This window comes from Cheilinus undulatus, linkage group 15 (assembly GCF_018320785.1).
Source record: "Cheilinus undulatus linkage group 15, ASM1832078v1, whole genome shotgun sequence".
Lineage (NCBI taxonomy): Eukaryota > Metazoa > Chordata > Actinopteri > Labriformes > Labridae > Cheilinus > Cheilinus undulatus.
In genome coordinates, this window is record NC_054879.1 from 20,849,016 (window position 1) to 20,875,586 (window position 26,571).

Below are 26,571 nucleotides of genomic sequence, written 5' to 3' on the forward strand. Positions count from 1 at the left end.
CGACATTTTAGTCACCCTCTACAACCTAAATCTGATAATTACTATCTTTAAATTCATTTCATGTGATTGTGTTTCTATTTCCAGGCACTCAGTCTCTCATGCCTCATATGACGCAACTGACACACATGCATTTAGATGAGAAGGATGACCTTGACCACCATCTGCACATAAGGCCTCCCAGTAGCTGTGGAGAATATTGCAAGAGAAGGTTGTACATGTGAGATCAAAGTGTGAGCTGTTTCACTGAGAGAATGGCCCTAAAAAGCAGTGACCTCCATAAATATTAATCACAGAAATCACTGAAATGACCTCATCAGTTTGTCCTTCTAGTATTAGCTCATACCAATGCCATCTCAGTTGATTTAAGTACACTTTGCTGAATCAAGCTGCAGATCGATTTCTTGCTACTAAAACATAAACCATAAGGCCCTGACTGATAAGGTGCTCCACTTTGTGTCCATTTTTTAGAAAACTATTTAACCATCTGTATCAAGCCTTTACATACCCAAGAAATATACCAGTCTGCAAATAAGAGAACCAACATTTGTTTATTGTTTATCACCATTGTGTATTTTTTGTCAATCATTGCTGTTCTTTGTCATAGAAATACATAAAAAATGACAGTGTCAATTGAAAGCATTAAATATAAAAAGGCCATGTTAACCCAGAAAAGATTAAATAGATACGTGTATATAATGCTAGATGTAGACTTTGAGAGACAACAATGACAATAAATAGTGCATGTGTATACAGACCTGAGACTACAGTGGAGCAGTGCTGGTATAGATCTATATATATTCTTAACATAAAGTACCTCTTGTTAATCAAAATATCTAAGTGTAGCACTTGCTACAGCAGTCAGTTTAAAACATTGTGACACAAGTTACAATACTTACAAAATAAACACTTTGCTTCACAGTGTGAAGTAATCAACACCAAAATACTAAACATATGATACCAGAATTAGGAAATCAGAGAGAGTTGCTGTCTCCTCATGGTCTCAAAAGTGAGATCTGGAATAGAGAAAAAGATTTATTGATAAAATTACAAGGAAATACATGTCATATATATTATTAAATCCTTCTCTTATGTGGATTCTTGAGGCAAGAGTGAGATTTGATGATTAAAATGTATCTGTAATAATCCATAGTTTTCCTTTTACTACCCAGATGACTGAATTAATTAAATGAAACCTTTGTTAGATTACTGCTAAGTCAAAAATTGAACCATGCCATATATTGTGACAAATTAAACTACAAATCAGTTTACTTCTGAATAAGTGCCATGATGTAATTAAATTTCTAAAGAGGGATAAATATTATAGTTTACTTTGCCAACAAAATAATTGTTATGCATTGCAATATGCCCTAAAATTACAAAATAAATCCCCAAAAGTTCAAAACAAATTGATTATCAACTGAACATTTTTTTTATTTAGTTTTGCTCAACAGCATTTGAAAGCACTGCATATGATCATGCTGATAATTTAGGATTTTTTCCAGCTTACATGTTTAAAAATAAGGCAACTCTCTGTTTCAGCTGCCATTGTGTGTGCTGCCCTTGCTTTGTCCACCAGATGGCTGTGTAGCTCCAGAGGACTGAGCTGGGGATAGACGGGAGATGGAGTTCTTTGATGTGGAGGAGAGAGAGCTACATTCCGACCGGCCTGATGGGTCCCTTTCCTGATCATCACAGTGCAGTGCATCTTCCTCATCATCATCCAAAGGAAACACTCGTAGCTCCCAGGGCAACCGAGGCAGCTAGAGGTCAAAGAATATATCATTTAAGTGGATATCTGTGAATTGTATTTTTGCATAAATTAGAATTTGGTGCAGTATTCACCATATAGCCATGACCACTTTACCCACTGTAACTGTCTTTTGCTGTCCACTTTAGTGTCTTTTCCTCCAGTTATTGTGACATCCTCACACACAACAAATATTTGACAAAATAAAAAAAAAATCAATAGAAAACTTGTTTTGAATAAAACAACATTTAAACAGTTCTTTTGCACAAAGCCATGTCTAATAACTCTGTCCAACACAGACTCAGACAGTAGCATGGCAGCCACCAGAAGTCAAAAGACAAGAAAATATGAGGCCCATGTTTTTATAGAGAATAAGGTGATTATTGATGACTTTCTCTAGGCACAGTAAGAATAAATAAATATATAAATTAAGTATAGGGCCTTGAGAATGTTTCTCAGTTCAAATGCCATATAACAATGAATGTAAAGCCTTTTTGATTATGAAATAATTTCCAAAATCAGATTATTTATCCACTTACACTAATCTTTTAAATGAATTTTGGGTTTAAAGGCCATACCAAATGCATTCATAACACTAGGGTTGGCTTAAAATTTCTAATGCTTTCCTTTAATCAGGGTTGGTAAGGGTGCTGAAGTGCAGAAAAAATGCAAACATTGAAATAGGGGATATTTGTGGTGTGGAGAAGGTTGATTAGGACAGTCTGGCCAAGTGGCAACTCATTCCTTCTTCAATCAAAGCCAAGTGCCACAGAGCACTGCAATCACAGAATCATCAACTGAAGCAGAGTGGAGACAAGTAGCTGCGTAGGCTCTCAGGGATCCATTTAGGCTTTATAACTTGGACAATGTGACTGAGAAGAGTATTGATTAGTCTGCAATCCGCTTTTGTTTCTCTGTACACCTCCTCCTTTTTCTGAAGCACAAATAACAACTGCCTTTGACTGGAATGTTACAGAAAAAAAATCCTGTCTGCAACAGGTGGAAGCTTGGGTGAAAAATGACCAGTATACCTTTAAAACTCCTGGTTATAGTGACTCTTCGGAAAGACTATGCACTTTCAGCTTATAAACCAAGCAGTTGTTTTGAAGGTTTTGGTATCTTATAAGAAAATGGCATTCCAGGATGTTTATCAATTTCTACAAAATAATCTTTTTGTTTGAAAGAATACTTAAAATAATAGTTTAACCAACTGCAGCTTCATAAGAAATCCTACTGGGGGTTATGTTCCCACAGGCTGCATCTTCAGAATTGTTGCCTTTTTTGTTTACATTATTAAAATCTGACATAAGGCTGAAGGCTGGAAACACAAGGGAAACACTGCTTTTTGATTGCATTATGTAACATCATAATGAATACCGATGTGCACCACCAAGAGTGTTCCCTCCTTTCGCACCTGGAACATCACAATCTCATTTTCAGTTTGTTTGGGAGGATTTGGGTTTTCAGCTGTGATGCTTTTTGATCTTACCAGCCACTCCTCTGAGCTTTGCTGTTCGTCAGTATCCAGCTGAGCACAACTCATCTCCACAGAGCTCTCCTCTCCTGATGTGCACATCCCGCCCCCACTGCTTGACAACCTGCTGCCAGATCTGGAGTGAGAAAACAAGCAAACCCCATGAAACTTCACTGAGGAATTACTCAACATTTCACTTTCACACCGGCTGTATTTACATGCAGTTGAAAGAAACTGCCATTGCTGGACTGCACAATCACCTACTATTAAAACGCATGGAGTATAAAAAGATTTTCTAGAACCTTCCTGAAACAGAGACCACTTTTAAACTAAAATAAATCAGTTCTAAGAATGGACTACATGCTCCTGTTTGTATATGACTTCACCTGTTGGGCCGTCTCCAACGTTTTCTTTTCCCCCAGGACATCCAGCGCATTTTCTCTCTCTGCTCTAAGGCCAAGTGTCTCTGGGCAAAGGCTTCATCAGTTATGTCTTCCACCTGTAACATTCACACACAGGCAGGAAAAAAGATGATATTTCCTTATTCCTTGTTAACAGAGAACTCATGTCCCCTGACAAGATACTACCTGGCACTCCTCAATTTCCCTTCCCTCTTCTTTATTCCTGTTCATCAGAGACGAGGTGTCAATTATCCGCCAACTGTAAGAAAAAAAAAAAACACACTTATTGAGTAAATGAAACTAAATTCAAGTACTCTTTAAATAGAGCCTTCATAAGCACATTAAGTTCCTCTTTTTTTTTTAAATTAGCACATAATACTGGAGGAAGCTTTGCTCCCTACCTTGGTGTGAGGATGTCTTTGTACTGCAGCTTTTCCACTTTAGTCAAAGACATGGGGATGACAATGTTGTTAATGTTAAATACACTCTCCCCCTGGCGTTTGCGTATACAGCCCTAAAAGGAAAGACAGCCAAGTTGAGTTGGAGCAACATGACAATTCACACCAAAGATTTACACATTTCAAGTCATTCTGCATCAACAGCTTCTGTTACATAAATCATTCACAAGTATTCAGTCATAACGAATATGAATCTGAGTTTTATTAGTATAACACTAGTTTACATGTTCAACTCTGTGTGTTTTTGTGTGTGTTTTACCTGAGATATCTGCTTGTGTGAAATCTGTGTGTAGTTCTCCTCCTGAATGTCATCTGAACAGTCCTCTGGCTCACAGAGCTGGTACAGGACATCCTCCTCTTCTGGATATAAACACACATACAAGTGTATTGCACTAATGTTGGACTGTAACGGTCACTTCATCATTAGGAGTAATTAAATTGACATCCATTTAATGTATTATATAGTATAATATGTTGATGACCAAGAGCAACTGCTTGTACACAAGTACTAATTTGCCTAAACTTTATAAGTATGATTCACAGAACACATGGATAACGGTCTGATTAGGAAGCTTTTCAGGTCACCAGTAAAGCGTTGGACTATGGTAATGATTTGTACATGCGTGCCTTGGTTCAGAGTTTGCATGCTCTGAACACTGTACCACGGAGCTTTGAGGTTCATCACTAATTTTTAAGCCCTCACCCATTACTGTTTGTTGTATCAACAAGTTAGATGATCTTCTCTGTCTATACGCAGACTAAAACACTGGCATATTCTTATCTATAAGGCTGTTCTCGGTCTTCTTCCTTCATATCTAACCTACATCAGTCAGAGGAGCCCTGGAACCCATCTTCTCCATTGTCAGGTTTTCTTACTTTCTGTCCCAAGGGTCAGAACATGGAAAAAGTGTTCAGATGTGTTGCTCCTTTTGGCTGGAACAAACTACAAAAGGATCTGAGGCTTCATGACTTGGTCTGGTGGGATAATTTCTAAAGGATGCTAAATGACTTGGAGGCAGGCACATCTGTCTGTAGCTGTTCTGCCTGATCTATGGGGGTTTTATGATTGTGGTTCAATTTTGACAAATATTTACTTATTACTTTGTTGTTTTCTAGTTTGCCATTATGCTTGTAAGCATGGCTGCTTATTGTCTGCCTGTAACTGTAGCCAGGATACTCTTGAAAAAAAGATTTTAAATCTCAATGAGATTTTCCTGGTTAAATGAAGCTTAGCACAAGGTTACTCAGGTGGACTAAATTTTCCACACAAGTTTAATAGTTCATTCCCACACTGTTAAATGCACTCCTCACTGTCACATAATGATCAGCTGTTCACATCACCTGGCAAGACATTTCCAATCCCTCACTGTTAGCTTACAATATCGCTGCTGTCCCTTTAAATGTGGCTTTCTGCATGAGACATCATCTTCATCTTGAACCCTGGGCTTCACAGTTGATCCACTTTCATCTAATCAGCCTTGGATGGCACCATTGGCCAATACCACCACCACCACCACGAATGTCTGGTTTCCACGGGGGGGGGGGGGGGGGGGGGTTGATGTCACCGCCAGTCAGGGAAAACACCTTTTCATCACCCTATGTCCTTGTGGAGTTCAAGCACCAAAGAGACTCTGACAATAATTCAATATCACATCTACAGTTGAAACCAGAAGTTTACATACACTATATAAAAAGGCACATAAACTTTTTTTCTCACCGTCTAACATTAAATCAGATTAAACTTTTCCTGTTTTTGGTCAATTAGGATTACCAAAATTATTTCTATTTGCTAAATGCCAGAATAATGAGAGAGATCATTTTTTAGACATTTTTTTTTATTATTTTCTTGAGAGTCAGAAGTTTACATACATTTAATTAGTATTTGGTAGCATTGCCTTTAAACTGTATGATTTGGGTCAAACGTTTTTGGATATGCTTCCACAAGATTCTCACAATAGTTTGCAGGAATTTTGGCCCATTCCTCCTGGCAGAACTGGTGTAACTGAGCCAAGTTTGTAGGCTGCCTTGCTCACACATGCCTTTTCAGCTCTGCCCATAAATTTTCAATGGGATTGAGATCAGGGCTTTGTGGTGGCCACTCCAAAACATTGACTTTGTTATCCTTAAGCCACTTTGTAACCAGTTTGGCAGTATGCTTAGGGTCATTGTCCATTTGGAAAACCCATTTGCGCCCAAGCTTTAACTTCCTGGCTGATGTCTTGAGATGTTGCTTCAGTATTTCCACATAATGTTCTTTCCTCATGATGCCATCTATTTTGTGAAGTGCACCAGTCCCTCCTGCAGCAAAACAGCCCCACAACATGATGCTGCCACCCCCATGTTTAACAGTTGGGATGGTGTTCTCAGGCTTGCAAGCTTCCCCCTTTTTTCTCCAAATGTAACGATGGTCATTATGGCCAAAAAGTTCAATTTTAGTTTCGTCAGACCACAGAACATGTCTCCAAAAATTAAGGTCTTTGTCCCTGTGTGCATTTGCAAACTGTAATCTGGCTTTATTATGTTTCTTTTGGAGTAATGGCTTCTTCCTGGGAGAGTGGCCTTCAGCCCATGTCGGTACAGGACTCGTTTGACTGTTGATAATGACACACTCTTACCAGTTTCAGCCAGCATCTTCACAAGGTCTTTTGCTTTTGTTCTTTGGTTGAGATGCACTTTTCGGACCAAAGCACGTTCATCTCTGGGACACAGAACCCGTCTCCTTCCTGAGCGGTATGATGGCTTGACATTCCCATGGTGTTTATACTTGTGTATAATTGTTTGAACAGATGAACGTGGCACCTTCAGGCATCTGGAAATTGCACCCAAGGATGAACCAGACTTGTGCAAGTCCACAATTCTCTTCCTGATATCTTGGCTGATTTCTTTTGATTTTCCCATGATGTTACACAAAGAAGCAGTGTGTTTCAGGTGTGCCTTAAAATACATCCACAGGTGTGCCTCTAATTAACTCAGATGTTGTCAATAAACCTACCAGAGGCTTCCAAAGACATGACATCATCATCTGGGCTTTCCCAAATTGTTTAAAGGCATAGTAATCTTAGTGTATGTAAACTTCTGACTCTCAAGAAAATAATAAAAAATTGTCTAAAAAAACCATTTTCTCATTATTCTGGCATTTAGCAAATAGAAATAATTTTGGTAATCCTAATTGACCAAAAACAGGAAAAGTTTAAACTGATTTAATGTTAGACGGTGAGAAAAAAAGTTTATGTGCCTTTTTATATAGTGTATGTAAACTTCTGGTTTCAACTGTATGTAAAACAAACAATCTTCGAACCAGTCACTAGTCTCTCCTGACTGAAATAAAGGTTACAAAAAAAAATTTGAGAAAGAATTCCTCTACTGTGCAGTGACAGCAACAACCCTTCATATGTTTAGTGACAACTAACAAGTGACAGCAAAGCTACAGACTGGTTCTCATATATTTAACCTGCTTTACCATCTTGACAGATTGTTTTTTAGTAAATTGCATATCTTTGGAGTCTTCATTTTAGCTCTTATGTTTAACATAGACATACAACGGGCTTGCAGTGTGTTTGCACCTTCCATCAGCCTCTGGATACACCTTCTCTTCCATTTCCTCTGGTTGACTGTCCTGTGATGTCTGGCAGTAGATCCCACACTCCTGATTGGTGACAGGCCCATAACTCTGCTCTTATGATGCCTGGCATGCCGCTTGTTTTTGTGACCTTCAATGACACATAAAAACACACATACACACAACCTGAGAGTTTAATACGCCACAGGAGCTGTCTTTCATTTCTACACACCTTTCCTGCTGTAGGGGATTTACTGCTTTGCTTAGAGTAAGGAAAAGCTAATCCTGGTCCATTAGCCCTTTTATTTGTCAGGTGAAGAGCTCTCAGCTTTCTGTTCTTTGCCTTGATGACACCGACTGCTTTTATAACACAAACAATAGTGCAGATAAGTTGTCAGTCTAACGTTGAGATGCTAATTCTCTTTTCTGTTTACCTTGGGTAAATATGTTAATTCGACTATACTGCAGACACTTTGTTGTTTTTAAGCTCTCTTATACATTTTCTTTGTATCTTCTTTGCAGCATTTTCTAGTGGCTATGGCTTCGACTATTACAGATAATAAACACGCAACTAGTTGTGCCATTAGTGTTTTACAGTAGGAACAGAATTTTTTAGCTCTCTATTGTTAACAGCCTACAATAAGCTGCTATACAATAGTTCAGTTTTAATAAATGTAATCATTCCCCATTTCCAATTTCCTGCTTTTCTTTCAATTCCCTCCATCCTTTGACTGTCAAGAAATCTTAATTTATTTCAATTACAATCAGTTCCCAGGCTATTATTTAAGATGAAGTTTACTTGACAGGCTGTCATCTTCTTTTTCTTCTGACAATGGGAAAATAAGATCATTCAAGCTGACAGGAAATCGACTGAGTGCTTTGTGATTGACACCTTCATCACTTTCCAATCTGCCCCTTGTGCTTCTCCTCTTTTTCTCTCCTGCTTTACCTCTTATTTTCAGCCCATATTATGGCACACTATGGCAGAGCTAAATATTCATTTAAGTATCTGACCAATTTACTAAGACACATGTTAACTTTTGTAGAATTCAAAAGGATTTCATTTTCATTTATTTTTCTATAAGTCTTCAGCATTGCATCTGCCATACAAAGGACCAGTTAAAAATCAGTTAACCGGTTTAGCTCAGTTGTCCAGGCCTCGATGCACTGGACACAGGATCGATTCCTAGTCCTGGCACTGTTTGGTGCATACCTTGCCCAATCTCTCCCCATACTTCCTGTCTCTCTTTAGCTGTTGTAATAGAGGCCCAAAAAATCTTAAAAGGTGCATTGTTTGGTCTAAGAACCTTTAACTTATTTTTCAACCAGAATAAACAAAAATGATTTCACATTTTCACATATAATAAATATATTTCCTTTTATATTGTTATTATTTGTGGTCACTGTTAATTTAGTATGGACAATGATAAAAATACATTTGGTCAAGTTTTTTTCTAACCCTAACACCACTAAGGTTTTTAAATATGAGCCTTTAGCCAAATGTGTTCAATTTGCTTTTAAATAAAATGACCACTGACTTAAAAAAAGACCTTATTGCAGTTCCATTAGAGCAAAGAGACATGGATCAAAAGCTAGTGTGTTTCTTTCAATTCTATGACTAAAAGAATCAGAAATGCATGTGCAGCTCTTTAAAAAACAACCTCTGCCTTCCTGCCTTCACACATCAGTTGACTATGATGTCAACATAGCAGGTAACACACATGCTAACAACATATATTTGATAAGTAAGATGCTATCTATCACAGCAAGAAAGATAAGCAAGAGCAACAGAAGTCTGTGTAATAAATCAAGAGGACACTTTTAGAGCAATAGACAGTGCAGTAGAGAGAAGCAGTATAGAAAAGAGTGGGAGAGGTTGAGCAGTCAATACAGATAAAGGGCAGATCTTACTGCTGTGCAGTGGTGTGGAGCTGCAACGTTTGCAATGTGCTGGACTTGATGCCTGAGCACTGATAACCAAAGGCTTCTGGGACCATTCTTCTCTGGACGGGGCTTCCTTTAACGGATGGAAAAGAGGATTGTCTGTAGGAAGATGGGTCAATTTCAAATAAATTGCCAAATACTATGGTTACAGTAATATAAATCTTAGTGTGACCAGTTAAGATGTTCTTCTGTTTATGTTCTTTATTTCTTCCCCATTCAACGGCTCTCATAGCTGAGTATCAACAAAGAAATCATAACACATTATTCTCAATAATATCTTTCCACAGTTTCATCTCTGCTTTCTTTGACTGTAGCATAATCTCTTTCTAGCTGAGCAGCAATCAACTTTGATAAAGCATTTGTTGCCATGTGTGAGTCTATTCTTTAAGGTGACGTTTCATTGACATAATGCCTTCTTCTCATCTTGCTACTGACAAAAGGAGAATAAGATCATTCAAGCTGACAGGAAATCAAATGGGTGCCGGCTGAGTGACAATTCATCAATTTCCAATCTGCCTCCTTTGTGTCTCCTCATTTACTCTCCTTCTTCTTGATCTGCATCACTTCCTGTCTCTTTTATTGCCTGCTATTGTTATAAATACGACAAAATGTACATCTGGAACATTATGTTTCATCAGCCCCAATTCTCAACTCTATTGTCACAGACTTGTGTCAGATGATAAATCCATATTTCCCTGGGTTTTAATGTTCATTCAGCAGACATATACAATATTCAATTTGGTGGAATGGTTAATTATTTCATTTCTATGTACTGCTCTGTTGGAAACCTCATACAGACTCTGTGGGGCCTCTTGCTCGCTAGAAGCTACTGGAAGCATCTCAATGCAAATTAACACATCTTTTCACATACTGCTTTATCTAACTAGTTGATGATGTGTATAAACTCTCAGGAAATCAACAATTTGTTCACATTGCATTGGTCAACTGAAGACAGCCCAGCAATGTGTGTTACTCAGCTTCACAACTGATATGTCAAATACAAGAAAGGACTCTGATGGCATTAGTATGGTGTACTTTAAACATTCTAGCCATGTCATGAAGCAATGTTAATGTTTCCCCTACCAAATGAAGAAGACAACACTGGGTGAGGTGTGAAGCTAGAGGTCCTTAAGGTCCAGGTCCTGCTGGTACTACAGTCAGGATCAGAACACAGCACAACAGGATCACAGGAGGAACAACATGAACAAGAAGATGAGGAGAGAGAAGAGAGGAGGGTAGAAGTAGATGTCCCAGAGTCCTGAAAAAGAAAAAGCACAGAAAGAAAATTGCTTTTTTCATATACAGTAGAGTGTCTTTAACTAGAGCATTAGCTAAGCTTTCTCTTTGTGTTTGGAGTATGAGTCATGAGGCTTTAGGAAAGCTGCTCTCTGCTCCAGCATGCTAATTAAAGTAATTAAGCTGTTAGAAGGCTCTCTTTATCATCTAGCAATATCACAATGCTGGGGCTTGGTGCTGCTTATTGTAATGTTACAATCGCTCAACAACCTGTGCTAAAGGAGCAGTTTTGCATGTTGGAGAGCTATAAAGATTCTGGCATTAAACATCCAAGAGCATAGTGACAGTTAAAACCTTTGTTTTTTAAAATGCTGAGTAATAAAATATTGTCCTGTTCTTTTTAAAAAAAAATTTTAAGATAGTTTGGCTAAGTTGGTAGAGCAGGCACCTATATGCTGAGACTATAGTCTTCAGTGCACTGGTTGTGGAATCGATTCTTGGTCCTGATGCATGTTTGGTGCATGTCTTCTACTAGTCTCTTTGGGGAAATTTCCTGTCTCTCTTTGGCTGTCCTATGAAAATAAAGGCAAAAGGCCCAAAAATAATCTTTAAAAAAAAGAGAAGTAATTAGGCCAACATTTCAGCATTTATACGAGGAAGGGAAAACTGAACTATTAATTCAGAACATCATAAAAATGGGAATGAGTAGCAGCAAAATAAAGTGAATTCAACAACATGCATGGGTGGTTTTTTCCACATGGGGGCAGAACAATAATAAAATCAACATTGACATAACCAATGTATAACATCTAATTAGTAAGTTAGAAATCTGTAAACTACGTACAAATCTAACAGACTAAAAGTAACACAAATATTTTCTTAAAGAAGGCCTTTTCTTGATAAAACATTCTGTCTCCTTTAATTACTGTTATTCTCTATAAGCTGTTATGCCGTACAAGTGACTGTTATGCACCTTAATATACAAACCTGTTCATCAGCTAGCAGCTAGGTTTGCTAGCCTGCAGTTTGGGTGTAAGTAAGGTAGTGTCCAGTGGGGCTCTGCAACCACAAGATGTGAAGCTATACAAGACAGGCCGATCACTTGATAAGCATCACTATAACTACAATACCCTCAGGCTAAATGAAGAATAAAGCTTTATGGTTAAAAGTATTTGTTTGTTTGAAGCAAATCCAAGAAAAAATGTTGTTTGATTATAAAAAAAGTCTCTAGCTAAAATCAATTACTGCCTCTCAGATAGCATTCCTTCTAATCTTTAAAAGGAAGGTTTTGACATTGTTGGTTCATCTATTTTTACATTGATTTATACCAGTCGTGTGTCTGGTTGTGTTCCAGTGGCTTTAAAACACGCTGCTGTCCAACCCCTTTAAAAAAACAAAACAAAACAGAATTTTGACCCATCTGGGTTCTCCAACTTCAGGCTTATCTCTAAACTGCCTTTCCTGCCTAAAGTACTGGAGAAAGTTGTTGTGTCTCAGTTACAGGTTTTTTTTTTTTTAACTCGTCAGGACTTACGGTATAAGAAAAGCTTCAGTCTGGTTTTAACTCTTGTCATAGAACTGAAACTGCTCTTTTAAATGTTATTAATTATTTGATTTTAGACTCAGGAGATGATACTATTCCAGTACTTTTAGACTTAACTGCTGCCTTTGATATCGTTGATCACATGACCCCATTAACTCCTTTGGAGACTTATGTGGGGATTAAAGGAACTGCCCTTAAGTGGTTTCAGACATACTTAACAAATAGAACCTCCTCTGTTCATCTTGGGGATTTCTCCTCATCTGGAACAGCCACTCTTACAAGTGATGTCCCACAAGGCTCTACGTTGGGCCCTATCCTATTTTTTTGTGTATGCTGCCTCTTGGATTTATTATTCTATTTGACTTTCTTAAAGATGTTAAAACATGGATGATCTTGAATTTTCTAAATTTAAAAGGTCATCGTCTTTGGTCAGCTTGATCTATTAGTGAGAACTCTCAGCCTTCTTGCTTGTAATGTGCCCTAAATGAAGGGTCCTGGTGTTTATTTTGACGATGTTTTAAAATTTGGTTAGCAGATCTCTTCTGTTGTAAAGTCAAGCGTCTTTCAACCGAGGCTAATAGCCAAAATAAGTCTTATCTCCCTTTCAAAGATTTAGAGAGTATGATACATGCATTTATATAGTCTAAACTTGACCACTGTAACTCTTTGTGTGTTGGCTTGGACGATTCCTCAGTCCAGCGTTTGCAGCTAGTCCACAATGTGTCTGCTCACCCTCAAAACAGACACAAACAAGAGGAACCACATTACTCCAGTGTTAATCACTCTATACTGGCTTCCTGTTTGCTACAGGATTGGATTTAAGATTTTACTGTTAGCTTTTAAAGCTCTTCATGGCTTGGCACCACCATATTTGTGTGAACTACTTCATGTTCACGCTCCAGCCAGAGCACTGTGAGGCCTGCTGACCAGCTGCTCAAAACCAGGAAATCAAGCTTTTGCAGGAGCATCCTCTACATATCAGATCTGCCTAAACTCCCAAACATTTCAAAGGTCACATATTTTACCCTTTTAAGACAAGTTTATATTGGTCTGAGAGGTCCCCAAAACATGCCCGTGAAGTTTGTTGCTGAAAAAACACACCAGTATTGGATTTTTGTATGTCTAAAAACCCCTCTGTTTCAGTCCTGCTCAGAACAAGCTGTTTCTGTGTCTGTGGCTTTAAATGTTACTGATCTGTCTGACTCCGCCCCTGACTACACCTCCCTCAGGAAATGGATGTGGCACTCCTGATGTTACAGATGTTTTTATCCAAAGTTAAGGACCTGACTGAGATTTGAACCATCAATCTTCCAGCACAAAGTCAGCAGGGTAACCCACTGAACTATCCAGCATCTCAGCTGGCAATAAAGCATTAGGGTAATCAAGCATAATTATAGCTCTATATGATGTCACTTCCTATTGATATAGGAGAAAAATGCAAATGGAGCCTATTTTGGCATGCATTCATTATCTACACTCTCTTGCACTGATCAGGGACATGGTAGGCAACACTGATGATTAGACTGATGTCTCACAGGGAGGAAATCGTTTTGTTCTATTTTTTTCAGAAGCAGAGAGCACAACTAAAACAAGAATGAGAATATGAGGGGTAAAGAGGTAATAAAAATAACAGGGCCCATTCTAAGATCAAAGATGAATAATGCTATATTAGATATTCTTAAAGGAACAAATGTCTTGCAAAATAGGTTTTCAGGTAAATGTGTAGTTGTACTTTGTCATTGTATGAGGCCCACCTGTGGACTTCTGGAGCTGTAGGTTCTGAAAGAGAACAGTCTGGGCTTGTGATAGGTGACCAGGGGTCGGGTTCGAGCACACACGCATGACAAATCAGCTTTGAAAAGCCTGGTCCCCATTCTCCTTCTCTTCCCAGGCAGTAAAACGTCTCCATTCTGACCACTGCAGGGAGCAGATCATGACAGGTCATGGAAATGTTATAGAGATGTGAGGATCAAGCTACAAAAGCAACTTTTCAAGGTGATGCTGGTCTTTGATCTAGCTGAGGAGTTATACAACTTGGCACAAACAATACTAGAATATAAACCTGTATTGTGTGCATAAACAAGAGGAATATCTTTTTCTTTCAACCACATATGGCTTTTATCTTCAGAGCCAGGCAGAGAGTAAAAAAGGCAGCAGGAAGGAAAGACATGAAGGGATGATTCAAGTCAGGCCAGATGGGGAGGAGCGACCAGGTTATGTTACCATCCCCCACACAGGTCTGTATTAATGACTGAGATCAATATTGACCACCACAGTGTATTTCAGGAATCCACTGATCATTTATTTGGTGTTTAAACTCTTGCAGTGCCATGCTTGTATAGTTTCAGTGGCAGTTTCAGTGGCAGATTTGTGCAGGTGATGAGCATGCAAGTGTGTGTTTGTGTACTCTCTACCTTGTGAGGCTCCCCTTGCCACTCCAGCTGGGTGGTTGTTTTGATAGTGGTGAAAAGCCGAGAGGAGGCATCAGACTGTTGACAATATGGCTGAGCTGAGCACTCTAAAATGAACACATCATGCATACTTTATAGAGCATTCCACAAGAGGATACACTAAAATGATATTCATTCTATAAAGAAGCACTGAGTAAGGTGAAATATCTATTCCCCCACAAATCCCTAGATAATGTGTACATGTGAAGTCTCTGCTATTCATACTACCATAAAAACACTTGGGAGATATTTTCTTATTTTAAAATACACATACAGGATCTACATACATTTTTGGCTCCATCTCAACACAGAGTGAAGAGCTGGATATACAACTATTAGAAATGATAATTAATGCAGAGTTTCTCTTCTTTCTCTCTTTTTCTCTTTTTGTAAATTGTTTTGGACAGGTTTTCACATAGGAAATAAAGATTGGGTTAAGCTGTGTTCATCACTGGATTGTCCAGCAGTCTTGAATGCACAAAGCCAGCAGTGCACATGAAGCTGCTGCTGTGTCAGCTTTAAATTACACTGAGAGGATGAGAAGATGCCAACTTGCTTGTTAACGGACTCTACAGTTGACTTACTCCCCACAGACTTGAATGAAACTGGTTGTTAATATTGAGTTGGAACCCTACCGAACTAAAACTGAACTTAAAAGAAGCTTGGGCTCACCGATCACCGCAATGCCTGCTAGAGCGAACAAGGCTGGAGGCCAAGAAAACATCAGTGTACAGCTGAGCTTACCCAGCTTCTATATCCTGTGATGAAAACCAGTCCAGTATTTTTTCTTACCACCTCTTTTCTTTAATACACTGGATGTTAGGGCTTTAGATTGTATCTTTGTTTATTTACCCAGGCTTAACACATAACACAACCCCAATTCCAATAAAGCTGGGGCACTGTGTTAAATGTTAAATCTCATAAACCAACATCTTATTTACAGTAGAACAATAACAACAGTTCAGATGTTGAAACTGAGACATTTTACCATTTCATGAAAAATATTAGCTCATCTTTTCTGGAATTGGCAATGTATATGAACACAAAAAAGTCCTAAAAATCCAGCCTATGATGGTTTACCATATGAGTATTTTGTATTGTCCAGCCGCCATACAAACTCCCTTAAACAAGGTTAATGAAACACAGGGCTGAAACTGTATTTAACCTTTATGTATGCAATGCAATTATCTACTGATGTCTACTTCAATCTGAATTTGCTGCTTCCCTTCTACCTTTAGTTGTTTTTACAGCAATGACAAAAGATGAGTCCATCAATAAAATACCTGTGGATTAGATGAAGCAGCAGAAATCGATGCATTCAATTTGTAGGGGATATTCTTAGCACTGTTACACTATGGACTTCATACCTAAATTAATAAGATTAATCTTCTCAACCCATTACTGGAATATAACACTGCAGATACACACCCCAGTGCTTTTTAATGCACCAGACTGATAAGCCAACAGCTTTAGAAAGGATTTCCCTGACAAAGTGCAGGGAGTTGTAGATGACTATTACCCTCATCTCTACACTCATCTCACACCCTTGAATTAAACTTATGTGTGTTTGTGCTGCTGGTTTTCTTCCCTCCCACCTGTCTCTCTATGTTGTGTAGAAGGCGTGTGGGGCTGCAAGGCTCAGTGTCAGCATCCAAGGCAGTGCAGGATAACCCGTTTTTTTCTCTCGGCATGGTGCACTGAATCTGTCTGTCAGTCATGGGCCGGGCCTCTGCAAGCACTACACCTCCCTGAAACACACACAAATTCACAAAGAAGATAAGTTGACCTTTAACGCACACTGGGTGGGCAGTTAGAATCACACTTTGTGTTAATGTTTGTCTTTCATGTTGAATCCTTGCAATGGATTTTGATGTTTCAAGGAGTTATCATTAAAATACCAACTTCTTATGGAGAAAGAGGCCCCATTTAAGTTTTGAATAATGTCCTCTGCCATGCACTGTGTCTGGATTTTATATGAATGTGGTTGTGTTGGTTGCTCTGACACGAACAGAAGCTGATCCCACAAGTGTTTAACTGGGTTGAGGTTAGGTCTGCTGGCAGGTCATTCTACCCTTTCCATTCCTAAATTCTGGAAGTAGTCTCTTATAAATCCTGCTCTGTGGATGGTAAGCGTTGTCATCTTGGAAGACAGAGTTCTGTCCCAGACTGTGGAGATATGGGATTGCCACTGGTTGCAGAATCTCATCTCGATATCTCTCTGCATTGAGACTGTCGCGAATGATGACAAGCCTCGTTCTTCTAGCGAGAGATATGTCGATCCAAACCTTCACACTGCCTCCACCAAATAATGCTACTATTGGTGCAGCAATCAGCATACCTTTCTCCACATCTTCTCCACACTTTGACCCTATGATCGAACTGCCATAGGCAGAATCTGGACTCATCACTGAACATAATGTTTCTCCACATGTTCCAGTGTATGTGTTGCAGATACCACCATAAACCTAAAATTTTGTAGCTCAGGGGCCTCAAGGTACCTAAGAGAATCCTATGAGAAATATCAAACAGGGCTTTAATTGGCTGATCCTAAACATCCTCTTCACACAAGTTTAACTTATGTTACAGTCTGACTTTAAACCCTAAATAAAATGCTCCCTCAGTTGGCTGTGCTTACTTTATGTCACCTTTTATCCAGGTGTTAACAGAGGACTTTGGACTTACCTTATTAGAGCGGATGTGCTTGTGGAGCTCTGCCAGTTGCTGAATCCTCCCCTCTAATTCTGTCAGTCTCAGTTGCAACCAGCTCCACCTGCTACCCAGCTCGGCTCTCTCCTCCAGCCACTGCTTCTCACAGCTGCTGCTGCTGCTGTAGGGAGCATGATGGATGACAGAGGACAGTTAGGCCCATGAAGCATTACAACAGAATTGTATACTATTGTTGGCAAATGCTATGACTCCTGATAAGACCTCAGAAGAGCATCATTGATAAGTCTTTGGAATTGAAGATTAAATCTGTGTATTTAAAGACACTGAATTCAGTCACTGGATACAGCATAGCCAAATGTTATCACAGTTCAGTGTGTGTTGTAGGAAATTTCTGTCGAAATAACAGACCAACTTCAAATTCTCACATTTGTACTAACACAGTGAGAACATATGACCTATTTTTCACAGCCATGTTGCCATGTAGGGTGTAAATTGTTTAGCATCCTATCAGAATGGGAGGTTGTGGGGGTTGCTAAAGCGTATCTGGGGCACAGCATTAAACACAGTTGATCTGTGTTTATCCATAGTATGTTTCCATAGCACTAGCCCATTCAGTAGGCATTTATCTTTAGTGTGTGTGTTTGTGTGTGTGGTTGGCTTGCCTCAGCAGGGTAATAGTTGCTATGGCAGTGCTCTTGGACCTTGGCTAGGACAGAGAGGGACTCCCCCACTTAAACACTCTGATGCAGCAACAGAGAGACAGCACAGAGTATTTGACAACACCCTGTGGTTTTACTCTCTGGTGAGGTTATATCAATATTAACCAGTTACACCAACTCACAGTAACATCCACTTTGTGGTCAGAAGAAGGAAAAATTGCTAATAAAAACAAGGCCCATGATTGGGTAATGACTGAGATTCACTCAACCCTGAGTTAATATGTGTTTGTTGAGGAGTCGGCTCTGTCTTTCCTCTAGAGACAATGAGCAGACCTGGGTGCCCTGCAGCTCCGTCCAACTGTATAATGAGAAAATTCCTAGAATATTTGCCAAGCAGTGTGCAAGTCAGGAGCACTGCACAGGAGAGGAAATGTTGCTTTGTACAAGGTTAAGTGCAAGTTCACCATCTACATACATTTTCTCCCTAGATGACATTAGCTGAATATTTTAAAACTTGCCACATAATCCTTGCTGAATGAAAGGCCAGCCCCAGCAAGTCATTCTAGGTTGGAGAATGCCTCTTTTGGAGTAGTGTTTCTTGGCTCTTGCAGATGCATTGGAAACATTGGGTGTGTCCTAATCTTAAACTTTCCAGTATGTAGCCTTCCACAAAAACAAGCCATTCAGTTAATTTAACATTACAAACATTCTGAAAACCAAAAATGAGTAACAGCTGGAGGTGTGAAGGACTGCTGCCTGAGCAGAAAATGAGCCAAGTGTATGCATGGTTTTAAATTCAAGTTAAACTATGACACTGTTTAAAGGTTTAAAGGCCAAATATTTCCACATTTTCTTGAGGAGGGCAACAACTTGTTCCTCCTCCAGCAAGGAGACATCCTCTTCAAGGAGGAACCTGTCATAAAAACTCTGCAGGAGAGGTTTACTGACAAAGCACAGAGCATTGTTCAGCTGACTCCAACAAAAGGCAAGCTGACACTTCCAAGATGACTGCAGCTGGCCAAATACAAAGACACACACACAAATTATACACCTATAAAACACTCTTTCTCATTCCAGCTCTCATTGCTAATAAAACTGTTCCTGTTTACTGCACTGATTCAGGAACCAAGAGGGAAAACATGAGAGTCGGTGAGCTGTATAAACTGTAGAAAGATTACAATGCTGCACCTAAACTAGACATGATTTAAGTCCAAACTTTTGATGTCAGCACATTGCAAAGAAGGAAGATCATTAACCTGGTAACAGGAGGCTGGTAACATTGCACTAACATGTCCACACACTGAAAAGAAAAGCATAACAAAGCTGTGCTCTCACAAATCTCTTCCAAAGGAATCCTATTACAAAAATCAGATGTTTGCAAACTGTCCAGCTCCAGGTTTGGATTTGTAATGCTTTGTTGTTGCAGTATTCATTTTAAATAAAGCCCTCTATGAGGGTTGAAGGCATTTCTTTCTCTGACATTTCTGGGGCAAATCTGAATTCACAAATCAAAGTGACACAGTCTTAAATCAAAAGGCAGTTAAATTTTTGAAAACCTTCTCCATTGGTTAGGTAAAACAATAAAATATTGCCCTCTAAGCCAGGGGTTCACAGCCTTTATTCCTAAGGGCCCCCCTTCTCATATCTCATATCCAAGAAAAGCTAAGTGCCCCAGGAACCCCTTGAAAAAAGTACACATCAATTTTAATTGTTTTCAATGACAAAATCGCAACATAATATGCCTAAATATACTTTTTATTGACAAAAAATCTATGTATAAACTATCTATTGTTATGACAATGCATTAGGGTCACTCTAGAAAAAAAAAAGAAGAAGAAGAAGGATCTTTAAATTTACGAGAAAAACTCAAAATTCTAATGCTAAACAGTCATTCAATTAAGGGGACCCTGAAAGTTGTAAATGTGTGTGAACATAATCTTTGAATTTTTGAGGAAATAAAGTCAAAAAGTTGAAAATCCAACCACTCTTTTCAGTTTGGTTTCTTGCCTTTTTTTTTTTTTTTTTTTTGCTTAACACCATGTAAATGTTTGAGTTTTAAAACTTGAAATTTTTGAGTTTCTAATGTCAAAATTTTAGAATTTTTACACTTGGAAATTTCAAGATTTTTTCTTGTAAATTTGTTTAAACTCTTAAATTTTGAGTTTGAGGTCATGAAAAACATGACTTTATAATCTGAAAGATGTTCAATTTCTTTTCCTAAAAATTTTGAAATTGAATTTTTGAAATTGAATTACATTATGTTTCTGAACATGATTTTAAATAACTATATTCACAGTCTATTTTGAAGACCCCCCAAGCAAGATAAATCCTTATATCCTTGATTCTTTTCAAGAAAATCCTGGTGGGCAGGTCACCTAGTATGGCTTGCAAGGTCTGCAGATCGACTCCAGCTCAAGATTGACCTCTGAACTTATCACTGTCCCTCTTTTTTACTTGATCTCAACCTAACATTTCCTGAAAATCTCCACTTTTAGGGAGAAAATCTTTAAAAAAGGTTATTTTTCAAATGGTTCAGTGCGGAACATAACCCACTGACCTGGATTTTGAGGTACTGAAAAACATGTTTGGTTGGGTGCTTCATCATTGATGCTGTGTTTTTTTGCCCAGAGGTACGATTGAAGTTTCTTAGCAAGTCCATTTTGGCTTAGTTTCTCTGGAACACTCATGTAAAGCCAGTTAATACCGTACAGTGGATTATTACCATCTCAAAAACGTAAAAGTTTATTTATTTACATTGTTTTCTCCCCTGGGGAGGTTTGACTCCCTTAGAGCCATGGCACATGGAAAACAGCACCGCCTATCTACAACACACACACACACACACACACACACACATAACAAGCACTCCCTATAAAATTATTTTCACTAGAAAGAGGAGGAGCACGATGGCACAGAATGGCTGGCATGTCTGTGTTTATTTCCTAGCCTGAGGGTAAAAAGAGTAGCTGGCGAGTCTGCTGAATGTGTTATGACTGCAGCATGGAAAGAGAATGTCTATGTGTTTGGTGAGTGGGGGTGTGTGTGTGCACAGGGAAAATGAATGTCATCACACTCTCCACAGCTGGGAGGATAACACTTACAGTTATGAGAACCACACTGTAAACTTTGCTGAGGGCCAACTAAAATAAGTGTTTAGCACTGAAGAGGCACAGTGGACTTTATTCACTGAGAGGAAGACTTTCCAAACTGTTCAATGTCATCCTAAAAAGTATGTTTTTATTATCCATTACATTTGTAAACTTGCATGATGAACCAAAACTTTTTGTTACATCATTTGACTTAAAACAGTTATAACCCAATGTTGGATGACAAGTACTTGTATTTTCTTGTCATATCAAAATGGGTCTAAATATTGTTTGATTTCCTATAGTATTCAATCAAAGCTTCAGATTTAGGTACTATGATGACCTTAGTCATAGTCACTGAGTTTGCTCCCTCTTACTGTGTTTGTGTATGCTTTTTGTGAGATGTTGCCTAAAGATGGTGAAACACTAAAAGATTTTAAAATTTTAACTGAGTTAAAAAAAAAACATGGCAGACTGCAGACATGAAAGCATTACAGTCCTAGGCAAGCCTGCCCTCAAGATTTGCTGGGCCCCTGAAAAACTCAGTAAATGATGATATCAACGTACATATGTGTTTTATCAGTAGCAATGGTGCTGGCATCCTTTCAAACAGTTATATCAGTTTGGAGCTTAAAGGTCTGTCAAGCCTTTACTGGGTTCTAATGTTCACAATATTTTATTCATGCTAATTTAAAAACCTTTTTCACCACTTTTAACAGGCACCTTTGCCATTTTACCATTTGTGCCTGCTTTTTAGCAGTTTTAGCTTTTTCTTTTCAATTTTCACCCATTTTTCCACTTAAAATCCTTTTTAGCCATTTTCATCCCATTTTCCCAATTTTTTAACTCCCTTTTCACCACTTCTTCTGCCCAGTTCTGTTACTTTTAACCCTTTTCTTTGCCACTTTCACAATTATTTAATCACTTTTTACATGGACAATGGACCATGATTTTTGCCAAGCTCAGTGGGCCCCTCTCAACTGGCAGGGCTCAAAAAACCCTCCCCTTTATACCCACTTAAGGGCGGCCTTGGTCCTATGAATACTCACACTAGACAATTCTGCCAGACCATCTGACCACACAGTAGCAACGTCACAGTGGACATTCCACGCAAGATCTTACAGAAATTCACGTGATAAGAAGAAAACAAAAGGTGGAAAATACAGACATCCTCAGCTGGCTGTCCTGGTGTGCAGCAAAAACAAGGAAAGAATATTGGTAAAATACTGGTTAAAAAGACTGTAAACGTGTTAATGTTTATAAGTTGTAAAAGTACAAAACATCCAGTTGGGGACACTACCGAATATTTTTGCTCTCATTGGATTTTGTATATATTCCACCAGGGGCAGCCAAACCTTGAATTGTAACTATCAACTATCCAGATTTGGGAGGCTCTAACTCAAAAGAGAGCAGTAAGATAATTGTAATGACACCATCACACATTTGGATCATTTGTGTTGCTTCAAGCATCAAATCAGGGATTGAGCCCCTCCTCCATCTACTGAGGGAAGCAAATCTAGCCTAAAATAAGGCTTAAAATCATCTAGTGTGCAACCAGCCTAATGAGAGGGAGTCATCTCTGTTTTACTCCTCACTTTTCTGAATTGAGGCCAGTGGCTCCAAAGTGAATCACAGCTGAGAAGCATGGAGATGCACAACAAATCCTTTGGCCGGGAGAATGGACAACGCAGATGATTCGATGAAACTGTATGGGTTATTCCATACAGGTAGGAATGCACATTATCTGATTTTTGCCAATATTCAATATGCTGATATTTACAAAACTATAAAACTTTACAAAAAATTATGTTAAAGCACATAAATTGAAGTTTGAGGATGAAGATATTGACAAATTTCAGTCCTTAAGACACACTTTACTGTGCAGTGTCAACTCATATTTAAAAAAAAAATTGTTATTGTTTGTTTATAGGGTTCTTCTTTGCACTATCCATTGTGACTTTTAAAAACCACACATACTTTAAGTAAAATTGAGGCTAGTTTCAAAATAATTAACTAAAGAGTAGACTGACATTACTATCGGTTCATGTTTTACTCATATTTGAAATAAAATTCTCATGATTGGCAGCTAATAGTGCTTTTGGGTAGATTTTACAGAACACATTCCTCTTAGTGAATACTCACATTGGTGAAGTTCTTGTTTTGCCGTGTCTCTCCACCTCTTCTTCCTCGTCTGAGCTGCTGCTGGCCGTAGCCTCAGAGTCCAAAGCCTCCTGCAGGCCCCTCAGTAACTCCTGGCTGCACCGGCTGAACTCTTTGAGCTCTGCGAAGGGCGATGAGGTTGTGGACAACTCTTGCCAAGGTTCAAAATCCACTTGTGGTGGTAGTATACTAGGATGTGTTTGGTACACGCTTTCAAATTGGCAGTACCTTTTCAACCCCTCTAGCTGCTGGTTACAGTGTTGAAGAGCGTGTTCTCCTAGCAAGGCTTGCAACCTTATCTGTAGTCTCTGAGCTCGGCTGCAAAGCCCTGCTTGCCTGCAGAGCTGCTCCTTCACAGCTTCACCCAGCTCATGTCTTTGTGTTGACTGATCTGAGCTCAAGCTTACCTGAAAAGGACACTCAGAAGATGCCTCTTTTTCCTGTGTCAATGAAGGCTGGATTGTAGAAAAGGGAGTGTAGCCCTGGTGTTTTTTCTCCCCATGGGAATATGAATGAGGAACTTCACCACCATCTGGCACTGCACTGCATCCCTGCAGCAGAGAGGCCTCTTGGCTATTGTACTCAGAAACAGGGACTAAAAACATGTCTGGTACACCTGGGAACACAGAGGCCACCTGTTGAGAATCCCTAAGGCCTTTATTGGAGGAGAGGAGACTGAGGAGGTGAGCAGGGCTGGGGAAGAGCGAAGGCTCATCCTGGCTGGGAGCCACTTGCGGACATGGAGTGATAATAGGGTTGGCTTCTAGAGGACTCAAGGGGCAGGAGTCCAGAAAGGGGATCATAGAAAGGTTCAGCAACATCTTTTGGAGGTCACCATTATCTGTGGGAATCAGCTGAGACTCCAGATCAGTGCTGCGCATGGCTCGCCCATCTGTGTCCACTCTGACTGAGGCAGGAGGTGAGGATAGGTGGATCCCATGGCCATCATTCAGGATTTTGGTCAGTGCTGGGGCCATAACACTTTGTGAATCAAGGATGGTCTATGTAGAGGAAGCAGCTGCAGCACCTTAATCCAGCTGAAGGTGAGAGGAATACGTGTTACTCTCCAATGCTCATTACAGATGCCAAAAAACGTTAAAAAATCATACTAGAATGATAAACAGCCAAAAATGATGTAGTAAGACTAATAAAGTCATAAGAAAGAACTGAAAACACACTACTGATCTGAGAGAGTTTGGGGGGAAAAAACGGCAACACAACCCAAGTATCTGAAAATCTGGTTCTTACAATAAAAAATCTGCGCCGTTCCCTCTGTTAAAGCGTACTATATTTATATGATGACGGCGTATTTAGGAGTGTGTGTTTACCGTGTCCAACATGCAACATGCATTTCATGCTTCTGTTTAACATTTATCATAACGCTAAACTTAACTTGAGGTCAAACGGTTGCTAACGTTTAATAACGTCAGCAGCTTTAACGCACATACCGGTCAAGTTTAACACTGATGTGAACCGATACGGTACCACAACAAAAACAAACGCTAGAGGTCGGAGAGTATTCTGAGTTTTCTACTGCTTTTCGCATACTTATCGGGAGCTTAACACTGTGTTTCACTTTAACGCTTTCCCAACTTAAAAAACTACCAAAGGATCTCCACTGGTCTGCTTTTAGCAAATATTTCCTAACGTTTTCAATACTCACCTGACCAGGAGGTAAACCGTTGGCTGAAATTACCATCGTTTGTTCCACTGAGATTTACAGCTAAGTCTGACAATCAACCTGTCCGTTTCTCTGAGCCAAATTGCGTTAGACTTTACTGAAGTATCTTGCTACTAAACGGTGTTATTTTGCCAACGATATCCATAAATCAGCCTTCCATTTGAACCGCAGTTCGCCCCCGTCTCCTTCGCTCTCCAACTGCCGAGAGAGGACGAACTACATCTGAGAGAGGAGGGGCTGGACCAGACTCACGATGCCTTCACAAGCTTCAGAAAAAGGTCGGACTTTTGAGAATCATTGGTACTGAAAATCAAAGTCGTTCAATTTATTATTATTATTATTATTATTTGTTTTTTTTTTTTTTTTTTTTTTTTTTTTTTTTTTACATTTGGTGGAATTCTCTCTGTAGCTGACGCTGTCAGAGTTCGTTTGAATTGCAATGACAATATAAAAGGTAAAAGAAAAAAACCTAACTATAATTTGCATGGTTGCCAGGTTGTTGAATTGTCGTATGCAGTCATAAAAATTCCGCTTTGGTAATGTTTGTCACATTATTAGTCAAGTTATTATTTAATTCATTATTTTGTCTGTAAAGTTCGTCCTGTCAATAAAGTTTATTGAGGGTGACGTGATTGTGTGAAGCTAGCTACCGGGAAGGACTCAGAGAGAAAATCGCGGGTAAATATTGTTTATTTTATTGCTTATGAGTTGTTAAATGTTATTTTAAGACCTATGTCAGACTTAATTGTGATTTATTAGTTTTCAGACTGTAAATTGGCTTTTTATTTTGGTTTTGACGGTGCTCAACACGTGCAAATTCACAGGTTATAGCTGACATCAGTTTGACTCGTGGACTCTTAATGGCCAGCACTGCAGTTATACTCTCCACATCCAGACAGGAATCAAAAACATGTAATTAAGACATTTCAGTAATATAATTCAGACTAAATTGTATAATCAGTTGCAGGGGCATAGCTTTGGGCCCCCAGATAGAAAATTACACAGACCCCCTTAGCCGGCCAGCCAAGTTAAAAAATGTGTCATTTCACAAATATCTATGCATTTTATGTATTTTTGAACTATAATTTCCCCATATGAGCAAGGATAGATGGATTAAAATAATTTGTACCATTCCTCCCACATTATATTATGTGTTTATTAGCCTTTTCCCAAAATATGACACAGTATACCATTTTAGCTTTCTAACCCCCCCCCATTAGGAAAATGCATATGTATTTCTTCATTACTTTGGGTTCTTTGTGAACTTCTCCTCCTATTCACAGCCCTCATTTAAAAAAAAACAAACTTTATTTTGATAATAATAATGATGATAATAACTTTATTTATGCTGGGAGGGATGTTCAGTGCCTTGGATTTTTTTTATCCATCCCCTGATGTACACTTATCAATAACCTTTTCTCTGAGTTGCATGGAGTGATCTTTTGTCTTCATGGCATAATGGTAGCCAGAAATACTGATTAACCAGTGACTGGACCTTCTAGACAA

The 26,571-nt window shown here is 38.9% G+C and overlaps 1 protein-coding gene across 1 annotated transcript; it reads right to left on the reverse strand.

Moving 5' to 3' along the window:
- Window positions 1–529: 529 nt before the first annotated feature.
- Window positions 530–25,256, reverse strand: kansl1l (KAT8 regulatory NSL complex subunit 1-like). Its single transcript, XM_041806351.1, has 16 exons — window positions 25,048–25,256; window positions 23,367–24,421; window positions 17,495–17,639; window positions 16,408–16,560; window positions 14,777–14,880; window positions 14,117–14,279; window positions 10,667–10,841; window positions 9,551–9,682; window positions 7,644–7,790; window positions 4,340–4,440; window positions 4,024–4,136; window positions 3,809–3,881; window positions 3,608–3,720; window positions 3,237–3,357; window positions 1,508–1,760; window positions 530–1,013 (listed from the first exon to the last, which is right to left on the reverse strand). The coding sequence occupies exons 2-15, from the start codon at window positions 24,359–24,361 to the stop codon at window positions 1,536–1,538; spliced, it is 2,760 nt and encodes a 919-aa protein (XP_041662285.1). The 5' UTR covers window positions 24,362–24,421; window positions 25,048–25,256; the 3' UTR covers window positions 530–1,013; window positions 1,508–1,535.
- Window positions 25,257–26,571: the final 1,315 nt, after the last annotated feature.